The 25,482-nt window shown below is 38.1% G+C and overlaps 1 protein-coding gene across 5 annotated transcripts in view; it reads right to left on the bottom strand.

The window, feature by feature from the left end:
• dab2ipb (DAB2 interacting protein b) overlaps positions 1 to 25,482 on the bottom strand; it is a 118,504-nt gene that overhangs the window by 40,993 nt on the left and 52,029 nt on the right. For 3 of the 5 annotated variants that reach the window (XM_079815757.1, XM_079815756.1, XM_079815759.1), the window contains 2 exons: positions 744 to 897; positions 25 to 123 (listed from right to left, as the gene is read on the bottom strand). In XM_079815757.1, coding sequence (XP_079671883.1) covers positions 25 to 123; positions 744 to 897 — 253 coding nt within the window. Of the gene's footprint in view, positions 1 to 24; positions 124 to 743; positions 898 to 18,061; positions 18,203 to 24,606; positions 24,664 to 25,482 lie in introns of those variants that run through there. The other 2 variants (XM_079815758.1, XM_079815760.1) reach the window with 2 other exon arrangements.

Below are 25,482 nucleotides of genomic sequence, written 5' to 3'. Positions count from 1 at the left end.
GCCTCTGCAGCTAGGCAAGTTTACCTTATTAGGGTGGATGGCTCGCCGCAGGTTCTCCATCCATTTGTCTCTCTCTGCAGCCGAACGACAAGAAAAGCACTTACTACCTGTGGAGGTGCTCACCTGGAAAAAAAGGGTGATAACTGTCAGCTTACTGCAGAAATCTCACTGCTTCTGGCTTGCTTGCATCAAAAGCAAACCTGTTCCAGGCTTTAATGTCATGTGAAAAACATTTACTGACAGATAGTCTGGGCACAAATGCAGCATTTAAAAATCGAGTTCAGAAAGATGTATATAGACAATCACACAAGTTCTGACTAGGCATCACAAGGTATGAAAGAAGTCAAATAGAAAGCTAAGGAACTGAATCAAAATTAAATTAATAATAAATTAATACAATTAAAAATACAGGTATTTTATAAACACTGGGACCAATTGGTAATCAATATTTTTACCCAGTCCAAGATTACTTAAACAAATTACTTTTTTGCTGGACACTTGCCTGGGGTGCGTTTCCCAAATCCAACTATGGTCGTAAGTTCTGTCGTTACCAATAGAGTTCAATGAAACGTGGGACCACAGTTGGCTAACAATGCTTTTGGAAATGCAACCCTGGTTAGGAAATATTGTCTTATGAATGACGATATACTGTAATGATGAATTTAAATGAACATACTAAAGGTCGAGAGAGATCAGATCAGTGAATTTATGTAATGTAAAGTGAGTGAAAGTGGTGTCTATACCTCGAAGCAGTAATCTTGGCCGAGGATGGAGCTGTGCACTGGTTTAATGAGGACCTCCTCCTCCATGCTGAGGTCCAGAGCTTCTACTGCACTGCTGGGACTGAGCAAAGACTCGTGAGAGCGCGACTCCTTCAGCCTGGGCATCAGATGAGACCTGAGACAGAAACACACACCAACCAGTGACATAAGTGTCTCTCGTACACACGCGCTCAAGCTCTTCAATACACGCATAATTGTTTATCTTGAAAATAAGACAGATAATCTAATGGGTTTATGGCAACTGCAAAGTAAGTGTGTAAAAAGACAACAAAGTCTGTAGGCACCTTTTAAAAAGACATACAGTGGCAAGTTCATAAAGAATAAATATTTTTTCCTGTTGAATAATAAAGTATATTTTAAACACCGATTTTACAAAAAAAAAAAACAATACAAGAAAAGAAAAAGATTAAATTCGATGAATAATAACGTTCCTTTGTGGGGAAAATGAAAATGAATAAAAAGCTGAAAGACTAGGCCAAAAAAAAAGAAAATCAACGTTGAGTACTTAAACATGCTCTGCATAATATGAGACATATATAATGCATAATGCATTAATTACTCATTAAGGCATATAAATGAACACAGGCTTGCTGTTCAGCATGTGTTGTTTGTGCAAAGTGTTTATGTGCTTTGATCACTACAGGTGTCATTAACTGAGCTGTCGGTTAATGTTAACTCTCACAGAATATGATTAGTGCTCTGACAATATAATTAATGCCTTCTTCAAACAGCTAATTATCTCCTAATAATCTAAAATAGAGTTTAGAAAATCTCTGCCATACTTTTCAATATCTGTTAAGGCATGAAGACAAAAGTCGGAAAATAATAGACCAGATCATAAAGCTGTGAGTGCTTGCATGCAGGTGTGAAGGATGAAGCCATTTAAAATGCCAATACCACTCGTGTCACATCAATTCAACATGTTCCGCATCCATAATAAACAGTGATGGGAGACAGCAAGCATATCATTGGGAAATCCAACATGTTTACAGCTGTAATTAGAGTGGGAGATCTCATCTAAGATGAAGCCTGTGTTGGTCTGAACTGACGTTAATTAGTGCTTGCTACAAAGCAGATCTGATCTAGGAACAGTTCCACTACTCATCCCTTCATGTCAGCAGGAAAGAGATGTGCACAGAACATTCTTCATCTTCTGATCTCCGAGGAATACTTCACACAAAAATGAAAATTCTGTCATTATTTACACACCCCCATGTTGTGCGGCATACCCCCTTAAAATTGGGTTGCTGTGCATCTGGCTGTGATGAAGGTTTAGCACAATAGGTTCAGTAAGGTTTTCTAGTTGTATTCAGTATAAATTAGCTGCAAATGTAGATGCTGTTGAATAGTTTTTGTATCGTGTTTTTATTAGATTACATTATTCATTTATTTTAGGACACTATATAAACATTATTTATTTATTTTTTAAATTATATTTTTATAATATATTTTAATATATTATTTAAACATAGTATTTACGCACATACTGTATTTATTGTACACATATAATTTACACACTGTAACATGTATACAAGTTACACACTGTTCAAGGCTGCTCTTTGTTTTCGTGACTCATTAAAAATATCCCGTTCATAAGAGTAATTTGGTTGTCAATCGGACATCACAGCTTGCTCTTTTATGTTGTTGCATGCAGGAAAAACTGGCATCATGCGCTCCATTCTTCCATACTTTTCCTGTATGAACAAAACAGCAAGCTGTGACAATCTGTTTAACGTCTCATGTAATGTTTCAAAGAAAAGAATACAACATTAGAATGACATGAGGATGAATACATGACAGAATTTTTATGTTTGAGTGTACTATCTCTTTCAAACAGTTCAGTGACTATTAACTAACACACATGGGTGATGTATGATCTCTTCACAAAGGTGATGAGGCTGATGGTAGATGTCAATTTCTCAACAGAAACCCATATTTTCCCTCACACAGGGAGACAAATAAACCTGATAGGAAGCAACCACATATCTCTCCATAAACAATCATCATAAACTGTTTGTCGCTGTGTGTTTCTCATAAATTATTTACAATTCTCTATTACCGTGAACCCTTTCTTTACCTCCCTTCCCCCTCTCCTTTATTTTCGTTTCCTTGTTTCTTCCACTGTCTTTCTTTCTCTCCTTCACAAAGATCTTCAGAGGTAAGACTATACTCCTGAGACCAGCCTTGTCTCTTAACCGCTGAGGCTTCAGAGAGCAAAACGTGTGTGTGTGTGTGTGTGTGTGTACACAAACTGGTTTATTTCTGATTGGCTGAGGTGAAACGAAGCAGAGGACTCTGAGGGTAATTGGAGCAAAGGGGATTGTGGGATTGATCCATGCTTGAAGCAGCATTGGAGAGAAAGAGTATCAAACTAGCAGTCCAAACGACAGGTTGAGTTACAGAATGGGGAAAAACCAAAGTCAGTTTTCCTGACCGGGAAACATTGATGGGATGACACTGACAGGAAGTACTGGGAATAACTGTCAAACAAAAAAAAAGCTTGAGCGAAAGGATGTTAGAACAGAGAGAAGGAAACATTGAAAGAAACAATGTGCGTTGGGGGTTCATCTGAACAACTGTCAATCACTTAGTTACTGAAAATGAAACATTCAACATCAAAAGAATGTTCCCTAAAGATGAGCTTCTGGTTACTGAATGAAAAAGACAGTTTTCTTGAGTAGGACTTAATATCAGCTTTTCAAGACTGTGTCCTGAGAGAAAAGGGAATCGGGAGTGAAAATACCCCAGAAGCTCTTTTTTTGGTCAGCAAGTTTGGAAGATCAAGTGCCATCTTCCAAAGAGAGAATGGTTCAGCACTTTCCATGGGCTCGTCTAAAGCTGATCCTTCATTTTAAAGAAAATAAAAATAAATCATGCATTCAGAACTTTCTATGTAACATGAGACTGTAATTCAACCACTTTGGAAGCATGAAGGGCTATGTCAATTCTCTAAGTAGAAATTAATGATTACAGAACAGTCTGTTCAACGACAAATAAAATAGTGACTTTGAGGAATAGCTGTAGTGGCGTTCAGCAGGTTGTATTGTTGTATACATTGCCCATACCTTTCTAAAAACATTTTTAAAAACCCTCCAAAAACATGGTTTATAAAAACAATTATAAAACTTAAAACTGAAGTGTGTACTTTGCAGCACAAATACATTTCAAACATACCATTTATAGATATAAAAAAGTCACACAGCATTGGTTGAGCAAATGTTGACATGTCCATTGTAGACATTCTGTTGACTATAAGTAGCTTTGCAACTACGTCAGCTAACTCTCATTAGCTTAATATCTGCTAACATTTTACGTTGATGCTCCCAAAACAGACTGACTATAAATAACTTTGCAAGAACATGAACTTATTGTGCTAACCCTAACAGTCTACTAATACTCAAATGAGAGTTAGTTGACATGTATAGTGGCAAAGTTACTTATAGTTAGTAGAATGTCTAAAGTAGACTGGTGAAATAAAATATAGCCACTGATTGCAATTCTGTTCACTGCCATTTTTTAGTACGGAAAGTACACACTGTACCTTTAACCCATTTGTGCCCAAATTTTTCTGAATAGCCTATGTGAACATGTTTTGCATTTATTTTTCCCAGGTTTTTTTTTTTTTTCTTGAAAATCGTATTTGAATGTGCGGCAACTATAGTTGCCGGTGGGCAAATATGTTGTATGCACCCATTCAATGTCAAATTTGAAAAGGAGGAGAACATTTGGCATCTAACTCAAAATAACTTCTTTCAAAAGATCAATCTTTATTCATAAATAAATTTGTGATGTATAAAAGTCGAAGAACATTCGATGCAAACTCAAAAAAGCTGCATCTATCTTATAATCTTTTGAATATATAAACACAACAAACAACTAATATCTTAAAAAAAACAACAAAAGTCGTAAAGTGGTGGAACATAGTGCAGAATAAAGTGCAGCCATTAAGTTGCCCCAATAGGGCAGTGTGTATCAAAAATTTCAATGGAAATAAATACAAAGATTGACGAAAAAATTACATCTATATAACAAAAAAACAACAACAACAAATAGTCCCATAGTATTCAATGGCTGACTGTAGTAGGTGATTTCATATAATAATGTAAATGTAAACTCATTACTTGTCTGAATTTCCACATTATAATGGAATTGTAAGCTACTAGTCATAAAAAGAATTAGGGTCCTTGAACGATTAGAATGAAATGCATCCATTCCAAACTGGATGAAGGGGCCTCAATATTTTGGCCCTTACAAGACAAAATATCATAAAATCTGATATTTTTTCCTATCGAATTAAGGTCTACTGTACAGTAGAGATGTCAGTTAAAGGGTTAAATTATGTTTTAGGTGGGATATTATGAAAGCAAAAAGCACTAAACAAGACCAAAAACCTTGAATTATTAACCTAATATACCCCATTTCCCCATTATATATGTACTTACAAGTAATTTGCCCACCAGCAACTATAGTTGCCGCTTGGACTTTTGACTAAGTATACTAAAAACTATATATCTGTTGTAAGATTTGTTTTGTTTGGATGATTCTAGAGACCTTCATGATTATGTAGATATGTATATGTCAACAAAAAATACTTATTAGTAACATGAAAATAGCCTGTCTTTGGGAGGGTTTGCCTTCGCTATGCTTTCTGGAAGTAGGGGTAGGAAGTTGGCAGCCTCATGTGACAGGAAGGAAGTTAATACCTTTTTTTCCCCCTTGAAATCCTTTATTTGGTTGTTTGCTTGCGTGTCATTAAGATATAAAACATGGATAATATCTAGAAAAATGCTTACAGAAGGAAAATTACAACTATACACTGCGGCAACTATAGTTGCCGGTGGGCTTAAATGGGTTAAGACAGCACGACCAAGTGAATGGACTCGCAGTCTCATTTATTTTCGTACCAATTTAAATATGGCATCTACCCTAAAAACAGCAAGAACATGTTAAATAAGTTTAGCAAATTCTGTGACTGGTTAGATTCATGACTGCATGCATGGATGTCATGTGTTATACATGAAACTACACAAAAGCACATAAATAGTTCTTATAAACAATCGTATCATATCTTATGCTTTTTAAGGACACCGAAGATCAAGCACCTTATAATTAGTACTAATATGATGTAACATTCTGGATCATCTAAATATTGCCACTGGGCAAATCAAATTTCAGAGAGAAGTGCATTCTGGGAGTTAGAGGTGAGCCTAAGAGAGGAAAAGGACATGTTCAGACAAGAGGATCGTGCCGAGGTGTACCCTGTGAGGTATGTGTGTGTGTGTGTGTGTTTACTCGTCCTTGGGTGTCTATGTGTCGAAATACATCTGATTTAAAGGCAAGTGAAACTAATAAGGAGATGGATGTATAACACCAACACATGGAAACACACCCACTACTCCACACGGAGTGTGTCTCTAGAAGGTTAACCGTCACATCAGTCTAGCAGAATGAATGTTAATGTCAGCATTGGAGGCAATGAACGACACCGTATGAATGATAATATTCCCTCTAACTGTGTTCACTGTGTGTGTGAAAGAGAGAATGTATTTTATCCTGTTAGTGTGATGTTAGTCGGCTCAGTGATGTGGTGTGCATGCTTAATGGCATGTGTTACAAGTTCCTTCATGTTATGCATCTCTTACCAATGAAAGGGACCGTGTGTGTGCGTGTGTGTGTGTTTGAGGTGGGGAGGTATTAACGCAAAAACTGAACAGCTCACCTCCAACATACTTATCACCTCAAACAGACCAGCACACATACCAAGTCTGCTGAGAAGCGACTGACCTGTTTGTCCTTGAAAAAGAATCCTTTTCATTGCACTTTGCCATGTTTTCTCTCTCATTTACCTATTTTTTTCACATTTACCCAGAATCCCCTTCTTCCCAAATGGATTCATCCCCAGCGCACACACACTTCCTGTCTTCACAGTGCTCTGTATCTCTGTCTCTGTAAATATTTCAGATACTGCACCAGACATAAGTCACAATTTACTCTCTATCCCTCCTTTTCTGTTCTTCTTTTCCACTCAGACAGCTTAATTTTTTGTTCAAGGAATAAATCTTAAAAAAACAACAACAAAAATCTGTGAAATAAACCAAAGAGGTTGCAGTCTGAAAATAAACTTGAAAAAGACATGATTAATAAATATAAAGATGTATTGCAGATGGCTCTTTTCATTTCTGTGACAACAAGTAAGAGTGAGAAAGGGGGAAAAGAGAGAGATGCTCTATAAATACATGTTTTGAAGTGTGACTGATAGAAGAAAAGACGATTACATTCTCAGCGCTGCAGACTTAAACTAAATGCAGCAAAAAATTATATACATATAATTTTTTGCTGCATTTAGTTTAAGTCTGCAGCACTGAGAATGTAATCGTCTATATATATATATATATATATATATATATATATATATATATATATATATATATATATATATATATATATATATATATATATATATATATATATATATATATATTAGCACTCCACTTGGAACATTTCTCACAAAGAGTGTCATGGTGGACAGCTATATCGCATGGCTACTTACGAGATATTGCTCATATTAGCTCTGTCAAAATTAACGCATTAACACATGCGATAGTTAGTTCAGCTTAACACGTTCAAAATAATTAACACAATAAAAGCAGCAAAAACTTGAACCCTGATATATTGGACACAGGTAAATGTGACATTTATTACAATGGGTTTATGTAAAAACTTTTTAAGTTCACTTAAATTCAAAGTTTTTGTATTTTTTTAAAAAACCTAACAAATGTTAAAATGTATATATTTCAATTTTACTGTAATGCTGAATGGCTATAATTAATAAAATTAAAAAAAAATCTATTTCATAGAGACATTAGTAGCAGTATTGGTATCAGTGATACTGGCCTTCTTTCATAGGAATAAAACAAATATTTAAAATATAGGCTACTTTATGTCTTTATGTTGTTTCTAGATTCATTTGAAAATTAAATGTGAAATTGTTACAATATAATAATACATATAAAACTTTGGTGCGATTAATTACATAAAAATGTGTGCTTAGTTATTTTTTTTGTCAATTTACAGTACTAATATATATTTATTTATAATTTTTTTTTTTTTTCTAACAATATTTGGTATCGGAATGGCAAGGAATTTATTGATTTTTTTTTTTAATTTTTGGAACATGAGCACCAAGTCAAGTGTTAACAGTGACATGTTTGAGATTTTACCCCATTTTCCCAGCGTAATGCACCCGAAAAAAAAGGTTACAAATATAAAAAATAAGTACAGAATAGCACAGATAAAAGTAAATAACAAATACACAGATTATTAAAGAGTTAGGTTACAGTGCAGAAAATAAATAAATGATGTTTAGACTACAGGAATAGTAGGTTACAACACAGAGGTAAAAGACATATTTGGAAGTTTTTTCTCTTTTTATAATACATTCTCAGTTAGGGAGAGAAAGGAAGCCCGCATTTTCATAAACAAATCATGACGTCCTGAGGCTCTAAATAGCACACGTTCATAACTAGCAATATTTGACATAAGTTCCATCCATTCATCATATGAGGAAGATGTGTCTGACTTCCAATGTCTCAGAATGACTCTACATCCAGAAGCCATAGCTAAACGGCACCATAGCATCTGTTGTCGAGATATATGCATATCCTCCGGTATAAAACCCAAGGCAGGGTTCTTATACAATGACAGGCTAAAAATATGTAAAAAAAAATTAAAATTTTCTCCCACATTTCCTCCACCATGTCACATTCATATAACATATGAACCATAGTCCCTGTATCTTTGTTACATCGCCAGCATAGGAATGTATTGATTCTGTTTTCTTGATAGTTTTATGAACATTCATGTTTTTAATAGTTTTTTTTTATTTTTGAGTAAGAAATATTTGGGAAAAAAAGAGAATGCAATTATATTACTCAACGATCAGATTATTTCAATATTGAAAACAATGTTTTTGTAACAGCAGCATAAATTCAACACAAAATAGGCTTAAACTATATAAGAGATAACAATAATGTCTCGGGTTACAACTGTAACCCTTGTTCCCTGAGAAAGGGAACGAGACACTGCGTCTCGCTGCCACACCTTGTCATACCTGGGAACGCCTGCTTCATCGCTAAGCTATCTCTGTTTTGTGCCGGCGTCCCTCTGTAGCTTCAGTGTATGCCATCACATGTTACGTCATGACGCAACACCAATCAGGATTGGAATAGTTTCATTCATATTTCAGAAGCTCTACGCTAAGGGAGCGTCCCCAAAGTGTCGTTCCGACGCACAGCGAGTTCCCTCGAAAGGGAACAAATACTAAACAAAAATGGGTAACATTTCATTTAATTAATTTAGTAAACACACTGATTGGAGGCTCAAAAGCCATATGTACAACCAGGGATGGAGCGGTATGAAAATTTTATATCATGATTATAGTGACCCAATATTATCATGATTATCAATATTATCACGGTTTTGTTCAAATGAGATGAAAGTGTTCAAAAAGAACAGATGGACACACTGAAAACATTTCAACAAGTTTTATATTTGAAAATCAACAAACAACAAATAAAAAAAGCAGCTCTATGCACTTTAAGGAAGATTCTATTCTGTGGCATTTGAGCCCGATCTCACGAAAATGGAATGTATACGAAAAAATGAGTTTTGGGGTGCATATGGTAGGCCATTTTTCGCGTGCATATGATACGCACTTTATCTTAGCCAAGCCACTTAAGATTCTAATGGTTCAACACAATGAAACAAAATCAATAATAAATCTAAAATAATCCATCCATCAATAATACCATGAAAGCTTGGTACAAAAAGAAAATAAATGTAAAGATTTAAACAACTCAAACTTTAAGACCCTTTGTCAATAAAATTGCCAATAAAAAGCAAACATATATGAAATACATTTTCCACAATAATAATTACCGCACATGTGCATTAAATGGAGATATTTAGCCAGCAAAGATGCCCTGATATTACAAAATAATAATATTACAAATAATAATAATAAGCTGCTTATTATGGTTGATTACAGATAAAATATTAAACATATATTAAATAAATTATATATAAATATATTAAAACATTAAAACAGCTCTGGCTCCAACTGAGTCTCTGGGGCATCTGTGTGCTGAACTACATCGACTGGGCTCATATTGGCCCAGTCGCGAGTAGCAGCAGTTCGGCATTGAGGTGTCGTCCTTGGCTGCTCTCAGTGCTTGGGGTTGAGACTCTACACGCAGTAGCGTGTTGACGCCTTCTCAGAGAACCATGTTCATGGGAGTCGTATGGGATTCTCTACGTTGTGGGCACAAGTGTCTCCCACACGTATCGAGTCCATACGGGCGGTGGTCTCTAAAATGAAGCTAGGCCTCAGCATCACTGTGAAGCAGTTTTAAAGGTCCTGTTCTTCGTGATCCCATTTTTCAAACTTTAGTTAGTGTGTAATGTTGCTGTTAGAGCATTTATAATACCTGTAAAATTATAAAGCTCAAAGTTCAATGCCAAGCGAGATATTTTATTTAACAGAAGTTCCCTTTCAAAGCCTACAGTGAACGGCTGGTTAGGACTACATCCTGGTATTTCCTGCTTTAATTACGTCAGTAGAGCAGTATGTCGACTAACCTCCGCCCACAAGAACGCGCGAAAAAGGGGGCGTGGTCTTGTTGCTCCCGCGTGGAGAATAGGAAGTGTTGCGTTCGGTTGCGTTCGTATAGTTTGTTTGTTGCCATGTCGTCGAGACGCTGTTATTTTCATCCCGGAGTCAAGTCACCTTTGTTTGGCTTTCCCAGGGACGCTGCACTTAGAGATCATTGAGCGCATGCATCCCCGTTATGGTGAGAGGCGTGACCTTTCCGGTAACGTGCGCTCTGCGTGTGCTAAGCTGCTGTCGAATCACAACACGGGAACCGCTGGCACAAGCGGAACTCGTTACGTATTTCTGAAGGAGGGACTTCATAGAACAGGGAAATCTTTCAAGCCGTTTTGAGGACAGTGAAAACAGCAGTATACAGATAAGTAAATTGTGTGAAAAATACTGTGTTTTTTTACACGCGAAACATGAACACATGTTATATTGCACACTGTAAACACAATCAAAGCTTCAAAAAAACACGAAAAACGGGACCTTTAAGGACTGCTGGGGCTTATTGCAGCTTTGTCCAACAGAATATCTCTTGGCCTGCTGCACGAGACCCCTACAGTGGTGGCTGGGAATCAGGGGGTTTTCCTCGAGGGGAAAACCATTCTGTATGATCAGTGTAACGCGCAGATGCCTTCGTTCCCTCGTCATATGGAAGAGACCTTGGTTTCTGTCCCGGGGACCAGTGCTGGGAGCATCATGTTGCCGGAAAACCGTTTCAACTGATGCCTCCCTCACTGGTTGGGACGTGGTCATGGACGGCTGCTTTGCGAGAGGTCCGTGGGAGACCCGACATTCCTCTGGGACGTAAATTGCCTGGAAATGCTGGCAGGCTACAGAGCTCTGAGGAGCTTTTTCCCGGACCTCCGTGGCCGCCATGTCCTGATACGAACAGACAATACGTCTGTAGTTTCGTATCTGAATCATCAGGGGGTCTGAGGTTGCGCCCTCTATACAGATTGGCTCACCAGACCCTCTTGTGGTCCCGGGGGAAACTGTCGTCTCTCAGAGCGATGTATGTCCCCAGGGATCAAAACCAGGGCGCAGATGTCCTGTCGAGGCAGGGGCTGAGCCCCGGGGAGTGGCGACTCCACCCAGAGGTGGTGGAGGCCATGTGCAAGAGATTCGGCCCAGTGGGAGTGGATCTGTTCGCGTCTCGAGAGACATCCTACAGTCCACTGTGTTTTTTCTCTCAGTGATGCAGACGTGGCCGAGGCTGCGTCTGTATGCATATCCCCCGATCACTCTGATCCCGGGAGTCTTGCAGTGGGTCAGCCGAGAAGGGATCAGCCTACTCTTAGTAGCACCCTGCTGGCCGACTCGGGTATGGTTCTCAGACAATGTAGCACTGCTAGACGGTCTCCCGTGGCAGGTCCCTCTGAGGAGGGATCTGCTGTCTGAGGCAGGGGGCACAATATTTCACCCCTGCCAAGAGTTTTGGGACCTCTGGGTCTGGCCCCTGAGGGGGCCCGGTACGTAGAGGCTGGACTGTCAGCAGATGTGGTCGAGACATTGCTCAGCTCCAGGGCTCCTTCCACCAGGAGACTGAACAGCCTTAAGTGGAATGTGTTTTCCACTTGGTGTAGAGAGCGTGAGGTGGACCCAGTTAACTGCCCAGTGGCTTCAGTGCTGGAGTTCCTCCAAAATCGCTTCTCTACGGGTCTTACCCCATCCACACTCAAGGTGTATGTGGCTGCCATTGGGGCTTTCCACGCTCCTGTGAGTGATGGGCCTTTGGGTAGGCACCATCTGGTTGTACGGTTCCTCCGTGGGGCTCGGAGGATGAGGCCTACGGCTCGTTCCAGAGTTCCAGCCTGGGATCTGGCGGTGGTACTTGAAGGGTTGGCTGAGGCACTGGAGTCAGCTGAGGCAAAGAACCTGACCCTTAAGGTGGCCTTTCTCCTTGCTATCACTTCTCTGAGGAGAGTGGGGGACCTCCAGGCCTTGGCGGTGACACCGACTTGCCTGGAGTTTGCCCCTGGCGGAGTTAAGGCCATCTTACATCCTAAGCCGGGCTATGAGCCCAAGGTGCCATCTAGTGTGGCCAGGTCATTGGTTCTTCAGGCTTTCCATCCTCCGCCTCACGTGACGGCGGAAGAAGGGAGACTTCACCTGCTCTGCCCGGTCAGAGCCCTAAAAATATATTTGGAGAGGTCTGCGCAGTGGAGGAAATCAGAACAGCTGCTAGTGTGCATTGGTTCACCCAAAAAAGGGCTGCCTGCTTCTACTAAGACAATCAGCAACTGGATTGTCCAGGCTATAGCCACGGCTTATCAGGTGCGCAATTTGCCTTCACCGATGGCCGTGAGGGCTCATTCCACCAGGGGCATGGCATCCTCGTGGCCCTCCTTTCTGGAGTCCCGATGCAGGATATCTGCGAGGCGGCTGGGTGGGCTACCCCACACACTTTTATACGATTTTACAGCTTACACCTCCCTATGACGCCGGTGCTAGGGTGCTCCAGTCCTAGTTTTGCCTGGTCTCCAGCTTCACACTAGGGCAGGCGTGACCCTCGGTGTGGCCTAGTGGGTACTAGTTCCCCAAATTCATTGTTCCGACGCAGTGCGAGTTACCTCGAAAGGGAACGGCTCGGGTTATGTCTATAACCCTTGTTCCCTGAGAAAGGGAACGAGCACTGCGTCTCGTCACCACACCTCGTCACGCCTGGAGCGCATGCTTCATCGCGATAATTGCCGTTACTATGCGCCGGCCCCCCTTATGTATCTTTCGGGTATGCCATACCATCTACGTCATGACGCAACACCAATCAGGATTGGAATAGTTTCATTCATACTTCAGACACGCTGTTGCTAAGGGAGCATCCCCAAATTCGTCTTTCCGACATAGTGCTCGTTTCCTTTCTCAGGGAACAAGGGTTATAGACATAACCCGAGCCGTTTTGTAGACACTGAAAACAGAAGCTAAGCTGATTCAACTATAAAGCCCAGTTGAGCCACTGAAGACAGAAATAGTAAGAAATCCACTAAATATCCATCTCTAATTGCAAGCATGATGGTGAATTTACATTTGAACTGTTCAGGGATGTGGAAATGTGTAACTCTGAAAAGATTTCCATCCATCAATAAATTCATCATCCCTTGCACTCGTCAGATTGTACTGTCAGTGACCTATAGCAAGGATAGAAACACTTACTACAAAATACAGATCACAAATCAAAGCAAACTTGAACACGGACATGAAAAAAAGAGAGGAGAAAGAAAAACAGGAAGATGTGCAGGGACATGCTCCCAAACACACAGGCCATCACAGCTCTTCATGCACACAATTCAGCCTTTCAGAGCGCACATTACAGGCTCTTTTCAAATGCATGGAGTGTGGGTGTATGAAGCTCACATAGAAATGAAAAGTTAAGGTCACCAGCACACAAACACATTTAGCAGGGTGTCTGGAGACTGAAATGGGACCATATAGACACATGTACACATCTCTACACTCACTATGAAGACATTTCTCTGGTCTGATAGACACATACGTTATATGAGGTCACTGATAACAGTGATAACAAAGCTGACAGACTGTCAACTGTTATTGACTGGGTAAGGGATGACATAAGGGCGGTCGATCGATGTAACAGGCTGTCCAGGAAAAATATGATTACATTATTCATAAAAGTTAGCAATTAGTAGACTATAATAGAGTATGTCGTAGGGTATAGTGCAAACAAATATTGTTTTTTTTCTTTTATAATATGTTTTTTTAAAATATTTTTTTATTTTTATTTATTTTTTCACACTGTAACATTTCTGGAAAATAAAAGAGCAAAAAAGGTCAAATAAAATAGCAAAATAAATAAATATACAAAAAAATACCTAATTACCTAATAATAGTGTGTATGCAATACTATACATTCTGAGGTTTATTCTAATAAAATTACTGAACATAAACATAACATCAGTCATGTCAATTGTCAAAAAAAAGCAGGATGCATCAGAAGTAACTGGTTTTATGCAGCTTGTATAAGACATTAAATACATTTTTTAAAAAAGCCTTTAGTCATGGCATACTGCTTTGGCCAAAATCACAATGCAATGTCAATTAATGCAGTATATGATTAATCATGCAGCCTGAGGCTTTGCTGTCATCACTGTTCCCATTTAGAGAGAGAGAGAGAGAGAGAGAGAGAGAGAGAGAGAGAGAGAGAGAGAGAGAGAGAGAGAGAGAGAGAGAGAGATCTCAATGTACTATAGGCTCTTTCGTTGCTTGGGTTTTGGCAAATGGACCGCAACTACAGAAAGGTGAGTGTTTCCATGGCAACTAGCCGACAGGTACAATTTTAGCCCCCCAAAAAGAGCACAGCCCATAATGGTCCAAGGCACTGGAAATCATCACATTTAGCAAAGATGAAAAAAAGAACATTTGATAAATCTATCCAGTTTGGTGAAAATCAAGTTTTTAATGTTGTTTTCGTGTCTATGTGGTGTTTTTAATATGCTTTCAGACAAACTATGTGCAAATTCATAAGTCAACATCATTACTGAGTATTTTCTCCTTAAAACTGCAGTGAAACAAAGATAGTCTCAAAAACACAGTTTGAAATCGGTGTTCCTTAAGTCACAAACTACCTTGTAACCCATCACGTCAATGTGCCGGCGGGCTTTAGCATATTATTAACTATAACCGTTCTGAAGCAGGGGAGTCTCAAGAGAAACCAGGTTATCCCGGTATATTGATATGATATGAAAAATCGTGTACATTTAGCAATATAGCGGGTGAATTATGTATTTGATGTATATTATGATGTTATGATGAATTATATGTCTTTCTCCACTGACGTCTGAGTTGTTCAAAGCATTTCTAAGGATACTGACTGGCATACGGATATGGATAGGCAACACATTATTAGCTGTTTGATAATAGTCAAGCAAAAGTCTTATCATATTAATTACTGTTACGTGAACTACGTTGTAAAGAGTGATACATAAAACGCATTAACATTCTGATACATCGACTTGTAGACAAGCCTGTATAATTTACTCTTCCACTTCTTCTGAATCAGTTTCAAACATACTGTATATGGCTGAATTACACCAGTGTTTCAACTTGTCATTTTGCAGCGTTTACTACAGTAAAGTTGACCGAGTGGAATAGGTAGTCCGAGCCGGTGTGAGTGAATGGAGGCGGAGCTCATTTGCATATTCATGGCTCCGCATGTACAGTACTAAATGAAGCAGGGGTGTAGAGTTACATTCAAGTTATTTTAAGGCACAATTTTTTTTTTCACAGGAAAAAACTTTAAATATGGCATTTTGGTGATCAAGGATACGCTTCAAGGGATAAAATAAAAAGACTTTACAGCAGTAAATCTGTTCTGTACTGCATATGTGTGTGTGATGAAGGGGGAGCAGCGGTTCAGTCAATAGACAGTTGAACACTGACCCTAAACAGTGTTGCATGATATACAGGTACAAGAAAAGTATCGACAGATACCCTGCGATTAAAAACGGTACGATATGACATTTTATTAGTACCGGTACTTTAAGAATACCGACAGCACTCTTCTTAATTTGCGTCGATGTGTGACAGCAGGAGTCAGGACGTGTGTGCAGAGCTCTGCTTCCACTGTTTACGTTCACTTATCAATGAAAGCAGAACAGACAAATATATATGCGCAGCCAAGGCCGGACTTACCATTGGGCTTGACTGGGCTGCAGCCCATGGGCCCCGCCAAGTAGGGGGGCCCCCTCCGTAACTTAGCAGTTTACGTTCGTTTAATTTGTTAAATTATATGCCAGTCAAAAATTATTAGCCACATTTCCACTGTTTGCCATGCAAACGAGGGCTATAAACAGCCCAAAGTAGTGATTTGAGCGTTAGAAAACTAAAAACACGCTTTCTCTCATCTTATTGGCATCCCAATATAGGCAGAAATGTCATCATAATTATGTAAAAAAAAAACTAACAAAGCACAAAAAAAGAAAACATCTAGGTTCCCGTTTTATACATTTATAACATGAGCCAATGATATGAGTTATCACACAAACAAAGGTGCTGTTTTTCTGAACATCTGCATGATCACAAATGTGACATTTATAGGCCTACAACAGTTCAATAAAGTTACAAGGTAAATTTCACAGACACATTCTCTTTTTGCGCCGTCAAAGAAAACAGAACAAACAGCAGAACACTCATTTTGTTCCACAAAGAATCAGAGTATTTGAATGAATCAGACGAGTAAATGATTCAATAAGGCTACCCATTCATAAATACAGTCGTTTGCTAAATGACACTCACTCAGACAGCATACGATTGCAACATCAGATTCGCGGATTATTGGGTTTGAATGGTCATAAATATGTAAAAAGGCACATCCTGGCGAGTATTCAGGTAAACACAGTCGGGTATGTCTTTAGTGAACATATAGAGTTGAGTGAGAAATCGGATATGTTACAATGTACAGTATTGGGTCCGTGCAGGTCTTAAAGGGCCAGACCTAATATTCTGTGTGATAAATGCTAATCAAAAGAAACAACAAAAGACAATAGAAAAATCACCCCATGCTTGACAGACAACCTTTAATATATTTATTAAGAATCAGTGTATAGTTAATTTATAGAGTGAAGTGTATACTTAAAAAAGTTTTTTTACATTTGATTACTTAATTTCTTTCTTGAATGCTACTGTTAAATAGACCTACTGATGCTGAAAATAAAGCACTGTTTTTGTCATACTGTTTGTAGTTTACATTTTTGCTTATTTTTTAAAAACAAAGATACAATTAAATAAAAGAGGTACCAAAAAAGAGAGAAAGACAGCAAAGACATTGAAAGACAAGCTTTCTCTGTTAATTATCTCCTGGTTTCACTGACAAGGCTTAAGATAGTCCCAGACTAAAGTGCATGTTTGAGCTGTTTTAAAAGAAAGTAACTTGTCAAGATTTTTGCCTCACGATACAATAGTAATGCTTTTTTCTAAGGCACGTTTATAAAAGCTACTTGAATGACCAAATTGAATGGGCTAATCCCAGCCTCATCTAAGCCCTGTCTGTGAGATGGTGAAATCCCCGAATGGGGATGGAATGACATGCACAAATATGAGTGTTTGTTGTACTGTACAGTGCATCTCAATTAAAAGAAAAAGTAATGCAAGTATAGCCTGTGCACAACGCGCACATGTTCACCTCACCACGTGAAGAACACGCACATACGCACCTGTTTTAGAGCAAATGATAGTGGCAATACGATACAGTTTGATAAGGAAGATATTATAGCCTGGTTTCAATGTATTTTTCTATATCGAACATAACCTGTTTATATAGATGCACTTTTTGAAGAAGCTTAAACTGAACTCTTTAGTCACCCCTAACTAACCAGTCACCCCTTACAGTGCACATTTTAAAACACATTTTACACATAAAAAATAGGGCTATATATATATATAAATCCAAGGGAACAAAGGTGACTATACACAAAAACAAAGATACAGCTGTTAAAATTAGCTTTAAGTCATTTGATAAATTGAATTTCAAAACCACTCACATTTAATTTTCTACAATGAACACAATGGACATCACTATTACACAACAATGAAAACATAACAATGGTCAAATGAAGCAAGTGTTCAAAACGAGCTTAGATCTGAAGCATGAAGAATAGATAGATTCACTTACACTGAATGCGAGGAAACCCCGCTCCATCAACCCGTTCTAATGCCACTATGTAATGTTTGTGCATTTCTCTGATTCCGATCTGAATTCACGCTTCGCTTCATGGACTGTTGAGGGAAATTCTGTGAGATCTCTGGCTTCTGCGCCGTGTGCTGGAGAGGGAACTTCCCATGGGATAACTGATAACACACCTCCTCACTCACACGCCCCATTTAAACAGATAGCGCTCCCTTTCCCACATCAAACTCGATAAACATTTAGTTTCCATACCTCTTTCATTGCCCGTAGTTTCTAATTAGACACATTTTTTCAGATTAAATCAGTCATTAACAGCGTTCAGTTGTTATATCCATTTATTAGCTATAAATATGCACACAAATTAAATGTGTTAATAATCTATACATGCAGTAATCAGCTGGAAAACACTTTAGGTAAATTATAGGAAAATATATATAATAATAAAAACAAATGTACTTCTATATGAGTACCTGTTTTGATAGGTATAGCCACTCTTTAATTTTCTTTTTATTCTTTTTTTAAATGTGATTAGACATTATAGATTTGTGACAAAAAGTAAAAGGAAGGGCGCAGGGTCCAGGACATAAAACATTCTCTGATCTATTTTTGTGTGCTTAGCAAGAAAGGACATGACTTCAAGACTAAAATATGCAGAACAGGGGGGGGGGGGAAGCACCGCGAGACAAAATAGTGTTAGAGGGAGTCAAAAGGTCATCCAGACGTGTATCATAAGGGGCTCCCACACACTTACACACAGATCAACTGATACAAATGTTTCAGTGTGCACAAACACAATAGCCCAAGGGTCTTCAATCTTTTTTATACCAAGGAGCCCTTGGTGGAAAACAGAGCAAAGCAAATATTTATATATTTTGTCATGATGAACACCATTCAAATAACCAATATGTATTTGTACAATTTAATTTTACTCAATATATTTTAATGTGGGATGGACAGTAAAACATTGTTGCATTGTTGAAATTAACTTAATATTATGTACCATATTTTGTGTATGAATGTATTCGCTGGATTTTATACCATTATTTTGAGATCAAACAATAACTGGAAGATAGACCTCTGCAGTACCACCACGGACCCCCATTTAACACCCCTGCAACAGACCAATGTTTCCATCAGGATTTTGAATAACTAGGTAGTGAAAAACTGACCTCTCTACCATTTCATTTTAAGTCCATTTTGTGTATAAAGTGAAAGAGTGAGGATATGATTCAGCTTTCATGCAAACGCTTTACACACAATCTCCTGCCCTCACATCTAACATTAAAACACGGGCCAAATGGACAATTTCACAGTTAAATCATGGCAAAGAAACACATAGGCGATGGATGCCAGCCTCTCCATATGCATATAAAAAGGAAATAAAGATGCAGTTGGTGCCAGGATGGAAAACAGAGAGTGAAGGATGCTGGGAAAATTCAACACAATGACAGACTGAGGGAAGACATGTCATTCTCAAGAGAAATGGGCTAAATGTGCTAAACAGCAAACAAATTAGCCTTGGCCTGTACAGAACCTGTCTGTATAAAGCAATACCACACACACACACACACACACACACACACACACACACACACACACACACACACACACACACACACACACACACACACACACACACACACACACACACACACACACACACACACACACACACACACACACACACACACACACGCCTTTGTCTTATCACAAGCAAACAGTTGAGCCTTTGGTGTTTACTGGGCATCTGGTTAAAGGCTAACCAAAGGTTGTTCTGGACTGGCCACTTCCTTGTTTCAAACACACACACACATGCTCAATTACTTGCCAAGCTAAAAGAGATTATGGAACATAAATCTATGACACTGCTCTTCATTTTTTGCTTTGGACAACTACACAAAATGAAAAATCCTCTTAGTGCCTCATTTACATCTAGACTAACTACATAAAGAATCACTTATCTGATTAAAGCTGTCTCCCTTTTTTACATTTGCATGTTAATGTTAAGTAAAAATAATACAACATGACTGTAGTTTGAATAGATATGTTTAAATGAAAGTGTGTCACTATTTTCTTGTTTATGTGAATTATTCAAGAGTGCGCATGTATAAATGTGTTTGCATGCAGTGTCAAATAATTCTTGTGAAATCACGCACGACTACATTTGCACTCTTAAGCAATTTGTTTCTTTTCTAAAACACTTTTTCTATGGATGAAAACAAAGAACATGTACAAACATGCAACCTTGGAAAGGAAACATTCCAGGCAAGCTTTCTTGCTCACGAAAACTTAAAAAGGAAAGAGAGAGAGATAGAGAGAGAAAGAGAGAGATAGAGAGAGAGATTTGAATTTTATAACACCTTTATTAAATACAAAATTCTAAAAAAGATTATCCCATAATCTCAGCAAAAGACAATACATCATTATCAACCCAACACAGCAAGTTTTCTACACTCCAAATGTCAAACTTTTCCACCTTCTTCATAGATAAATAAAAAATAAAATCATGCCTTACTCTTGCTTTTATAAGCCCTTTAAAACACAAATCAACTACACAATTTGAGTCAAAAATAATCTTGTATCCTCTTTTTGTTTTTACAATATTTAAACCCAAAAATAAACTGTCACTGTAAACCTTTCATTGACAAAAGAAAATACATTTTCCAATAAAACAAAGAGAGATCTCAGTCTCTCATAATGCATAAAACAGTGAAAATTTGTTTCTCTTTCAATACAAAAAGGTCATTTATCTTGCACAGTTGGGTTCAAAATTGAAATAAAAGCATTGAGAGAGAGAGAGAGAGAGAGAGAGAGAGAGGGAGAGAGAGAGAGAGTTTGACTTTTAAAACCCCTTTTATTCAAAACAATGAAGGGTTTTCGAACCCTTATGCTCAAACAATTAAAACAAAAAGAATCAAACTCATTATTTTACCAATTAAAAACTAAACTTCAGTATTCACTCAAAGTCACCGGTGCCTTTCTCACACCCCATCTCCATTCAAAAAGCAACATTATCAGTATATTGGTAGTATAGTATGTATGGTCACTCAAGATTCTCAAGACTCCACACTCATTTCCATAATGACCAGCACAATCTACCCGTTAGCATCTGGTTTAAGACGTCCTTTTTTGGGGCGGTAAATAATGGCGCAAACACCAGTAAACTGACGAGCGCAAACCCCAGTATATCACCTTTCATTATTCATTTAAATACTCTCCTCCCATAAATTTTGCGTCTGTAAGGGAAACTCCTACAAATGCATATGCAATATGGCCATCTGTAAAAAATAACTGTTTCCACGCCTTTTCAGTGCTATATCCTGCTTGAGGAGAAACAAGCAGGATGTGATGAGGTTGAAGCATGAAGTCCTCCCTGACCTTGAACAAGAACAGGAATTATTGAAAGAACAGACATGACAAAGAGGTGGATTTTGTTTTCATCCATCCTGCTTTTTAAAATGAAGACAGAAGAGTGACTTCTGTAGAGGTTATATATTGATATACATGGTTTGTGAGGGCCATCAGCTGATACAATGGGCACAGTGTCTGTTCATTTACTGTGTTTGACACCAGAACGCTCTGATGAACTGCAGCGTGAAGAAAAGACAGCCTAGCACTGAGACACATTTACCATGGCTCTGTGAAATCCAGTCATTTCAATAGGAATCCAGGTAATCGAGAATTTTACGAAAGGCCATGCCTTTACCATAGTACTTTGTACCATGCCTTTACTAGTGTAAATGATAGATAATATTTGCACCCCAGTGTAAATGCTAACATACTACACATACTATTATAAAATACTGAATAACATACTATTATAAAATGTATAATATGAACAGTGAATAATCTTAACATCTAGATTCCAATATCAAATACTAATGCACAGAGCTCGGAGCAGAGCTGTGGTTTATTTCTTTTTTAAATATACAAGATGTTGTATCTGCACAAAATGTCAATAAATATATATATATATATATATATATATATATATATATATATATATATATATATATATATATATATATATATATATATATATATATATATATATATATATATATATATATATATATATATATATATATAAAAAAGAAGTCCTGACTTCAGTACCAAGTCGGTACTAAAATTGAAAAAAATTTGACGCTTTGAGCGCCGTTGAGCAGAATCGTAATTTAAACACCTCTGATTGTCCATTGTGCTAACATGCTCATCAAATATGTCTGTGATTGGCTACTATTATCAGCACTTTAAAAACATGTTGTAAATATAGATCAATGATGCTCTTCACCGAGCGCTTACACAGCGTTTGTGCTTTCAAAAACTCCTACTTTCAAAACACTTTCAAACACTTCTGTGTGCTTTCAAACGCTCACGTGCGTTGATCATTGTAGCCAATCAGAGACATATCCGATGAGCGCGTGTGGCCAATGGCCAATCAGAGGTGTTTTACGATTCCGTGTTTACGAACAGCGCTCAAAGTATCACATTTTTTAAATTTCATTACCGACTTGGTACCGAAGTCGGTACTTTTAACAACACTACTGTACAGTGTAGCCAGTGTCATTTCCACCCACTGCAAATGGTAACTCTATTGCTTTGGCAACATAAATGGTTTAGTTTTACGCCATGCCAATAAAACACATTAAACTGATTAAGAAATGAAAAGAGTAAAAATTGTACAGCATGCTTCATTTATCTGTTTTTGTCTCCTCTCTCTCTCTCTCTCTCTCCTATGTGCGATTTAAAAGTTACATAACCGTAGTAGGCCACCCTGCCCAAGCCAGGCCATCCGTCCATCTATTCATCTCTCATCCCTCCCTCCCCCTCCCTTTTCCATCCATCCATCCCTCTCTCTATCTACCAGCCAGGCAAAGCCGCTTGCTCACACACTAGGCCAAAAGAGAAGATTACATGAGAAAACACACATATACACACACACACACATGCTCAAACACATGCCGGGACAAACTGAAAATCTACAAACAGGACATTGCATGTAAAGACATCCATTCCCAGAGGTGCGAGAGATTGATTTATTGATGAACTGGAGTGAATATTCCATTGGAAGCTGGTTGCTTGTGCCATGAGTTCATGTAACAGCACTGTAAATTAGTGGATCTCAACTGACGGGTCCAAAAATGGGTCATAGGTCTGTTCACAGACGGCGCAAAAAAACAATGATGCTAAATGCAAATAATGACGTGCAACTAACCATATAATTGTGCGTGTTAGGGTAGCCAAATAAATAAGCATGTACACGTTTAAAAAGAAAGGAGAAACGCCTCCCATATCTGTTGTTGTTGATATTTTGGCACAAAATATTAATCTGCCACTTTGTAGACACTAGCCAAATTACACATATGCCAGCCAGATTGCGACACATGCCCTCATTCCTAAAAAAAACCCCCATGAAGTATGCAAGGTAAAAAAAGTTAATAAATGAATAAAATACAAGACAGACTATACTGAATACAAGTTAGCTTGCAGCAACTAGGCTTGTGCCAACCATAATTTGTTTTGTGTTTTGAATTACTGGCTGTTGAGAATGGAAGTATTATAATGTATTATAACTGTGGTTACAATTATTCATTAGAGTAGACCATACAATGCATTATAAGGTGCATTACAAGGCAAAATTAATGCATTAAAAAATATACAGTATATATAGGCTTTAAGTAGTGTTACCACTTTTTCATTTGCTATTCAGTCTGTTTATTGTTCATAATTATTAATAATTTTGAATATTGATGGGTCAATACATTTTATGGTTTATTTTTATGTTTCAGTACAGGAGTGATAAATATCTTCTGCACGGTGATGGGTCACCACTTGATATCCATTGTAAAACCTGGGACTCAGAAACCATTGGAAAAGCAGCACAGCTGTAGAGAAAAGCTCTCAAGTCACAGCCCAAACATATTTTATTCATGTTGCCACTTAAAGGGACAAGACACAATGCAAAGTTACTGTCAGCACAACACAAATAAATCAGCAAATATGTTTCTTGGACTGTACCTAAGAAAAAGCTGCACATAAATGCAGTGAAATAAGAGTATTTTTCAGGTAAGATTAAATGTGCTGCTGCCAATATATGCGTGGATCTGACTCACCTCAGACTCCAGCTGGACAATTGATAAGGCGACTATTATTTATTGTTTTAACTAGCAGACATTTCAGGAAAGAATGCCTGCCGGAGGTTTTCTTACTGAAAGGAAAAAAATATATATACTATGGATCATGGATGATTTTAAAACTGGGGGCATTTCTCATCATCTTTCTTTCTCTCAACTTGTTTGTCAGTCCTAGACGCATCCGTTCCTTCCTTGTAGGACAGGAATAAAAGCTCTTGATAAGATTCCTCCGTATTTATCTTGATGCATAACACTTACAAATATGGTAGCGTTCCATTCTGAGTGTGTCCTACATGCAACACAGATCAGACAACATAAACTGGCTTTCTATGCCAGCACTTAACATGAAGCCTTTGGAAGTTTATATTCTTATACTGATCTCTCTGAAGCATTCACCTCTGAGACGCTCTGGTCAGGTTGAGCATTCTGAGGTGACCCTCTCCTGGGGAGATGATGCCCTATACCACCCTCCTCATGTTCCAGGACACCAGCCTCAGCAGCGCACAACAAATCAATAGACGAGAGAGATTGGTCATGACAGTGCAATTAGAGAGCGACTGAGAAAAAAACGAGACAGGGGGAAAGAGAGTTGGGCTTGATTTGCAATGTGTACTGCAATTAAAAAATAAAAAAAAATTGCGTACTAGACTGTTTTTTTTTTCATTGTCTTTTTATATCCTCCGATCAAACGTTATCTGTCTTTAATTTTCCGTTCCGGCACATCTGAAGAGATGTCGAACAACAGCTGGTACTGAGGAGACAACTGTCCTCTCGTTCCTCCCTCTTTTTCACACCATCTCTCATTCTCTCTCTACTCAGTTTAGAGGTGTTGGTAAAATAAATAAATTTGGCTTTCCTTTCACTTTTTCCATCTGTGTGCACGTTGCCATAAGCTGTATAAATTCGACACATAAAGGGCTTGACTTAAATGAGAAATTGAAAATTCCCATGAACGTAGGACAGCCAGGTACTGTAGGCTCCACCAATAACAGTAATTTTTAGGGTCAGAGCAAGCTCCTTGAGGTAACAGAAACACCATTTCACTTTCTACATATAATATTCAATTGCGTACATTTCACTTGCATGGTATGCGGAATCATTAGTCAATCTTTAAATCTATAAATCCAGGGAGGGAGGGAGATGGTGGATTAACAGGTGTAATATGCGTCTCAGTGTTATATGAATGAGAGCAACTGTTAAACTGAAATATAATTACAGACACACACACACATACACAAGCCGACAGGTTGAGAGAAGTTCATAACCTCAGGT

Source organism: Gobio gobio (genome assembly GCF_949357685.1).
Source record: "Gobio gobio genome assembly, chromosome: 4".
In the NCBI taxonomy this organism is placed as follows: domain Eukaryota; kingdom Metazoa; phylum Chordata; class Actinopteri; order Cypriniformes; family Gobionidae; genus Gobio; species Gobio gobio.
The sequence above is the reverse complement of the archived record's forward strand: the minus strand, read 5'-3'. Positions and strand labels throughout refer to the sequence as shown.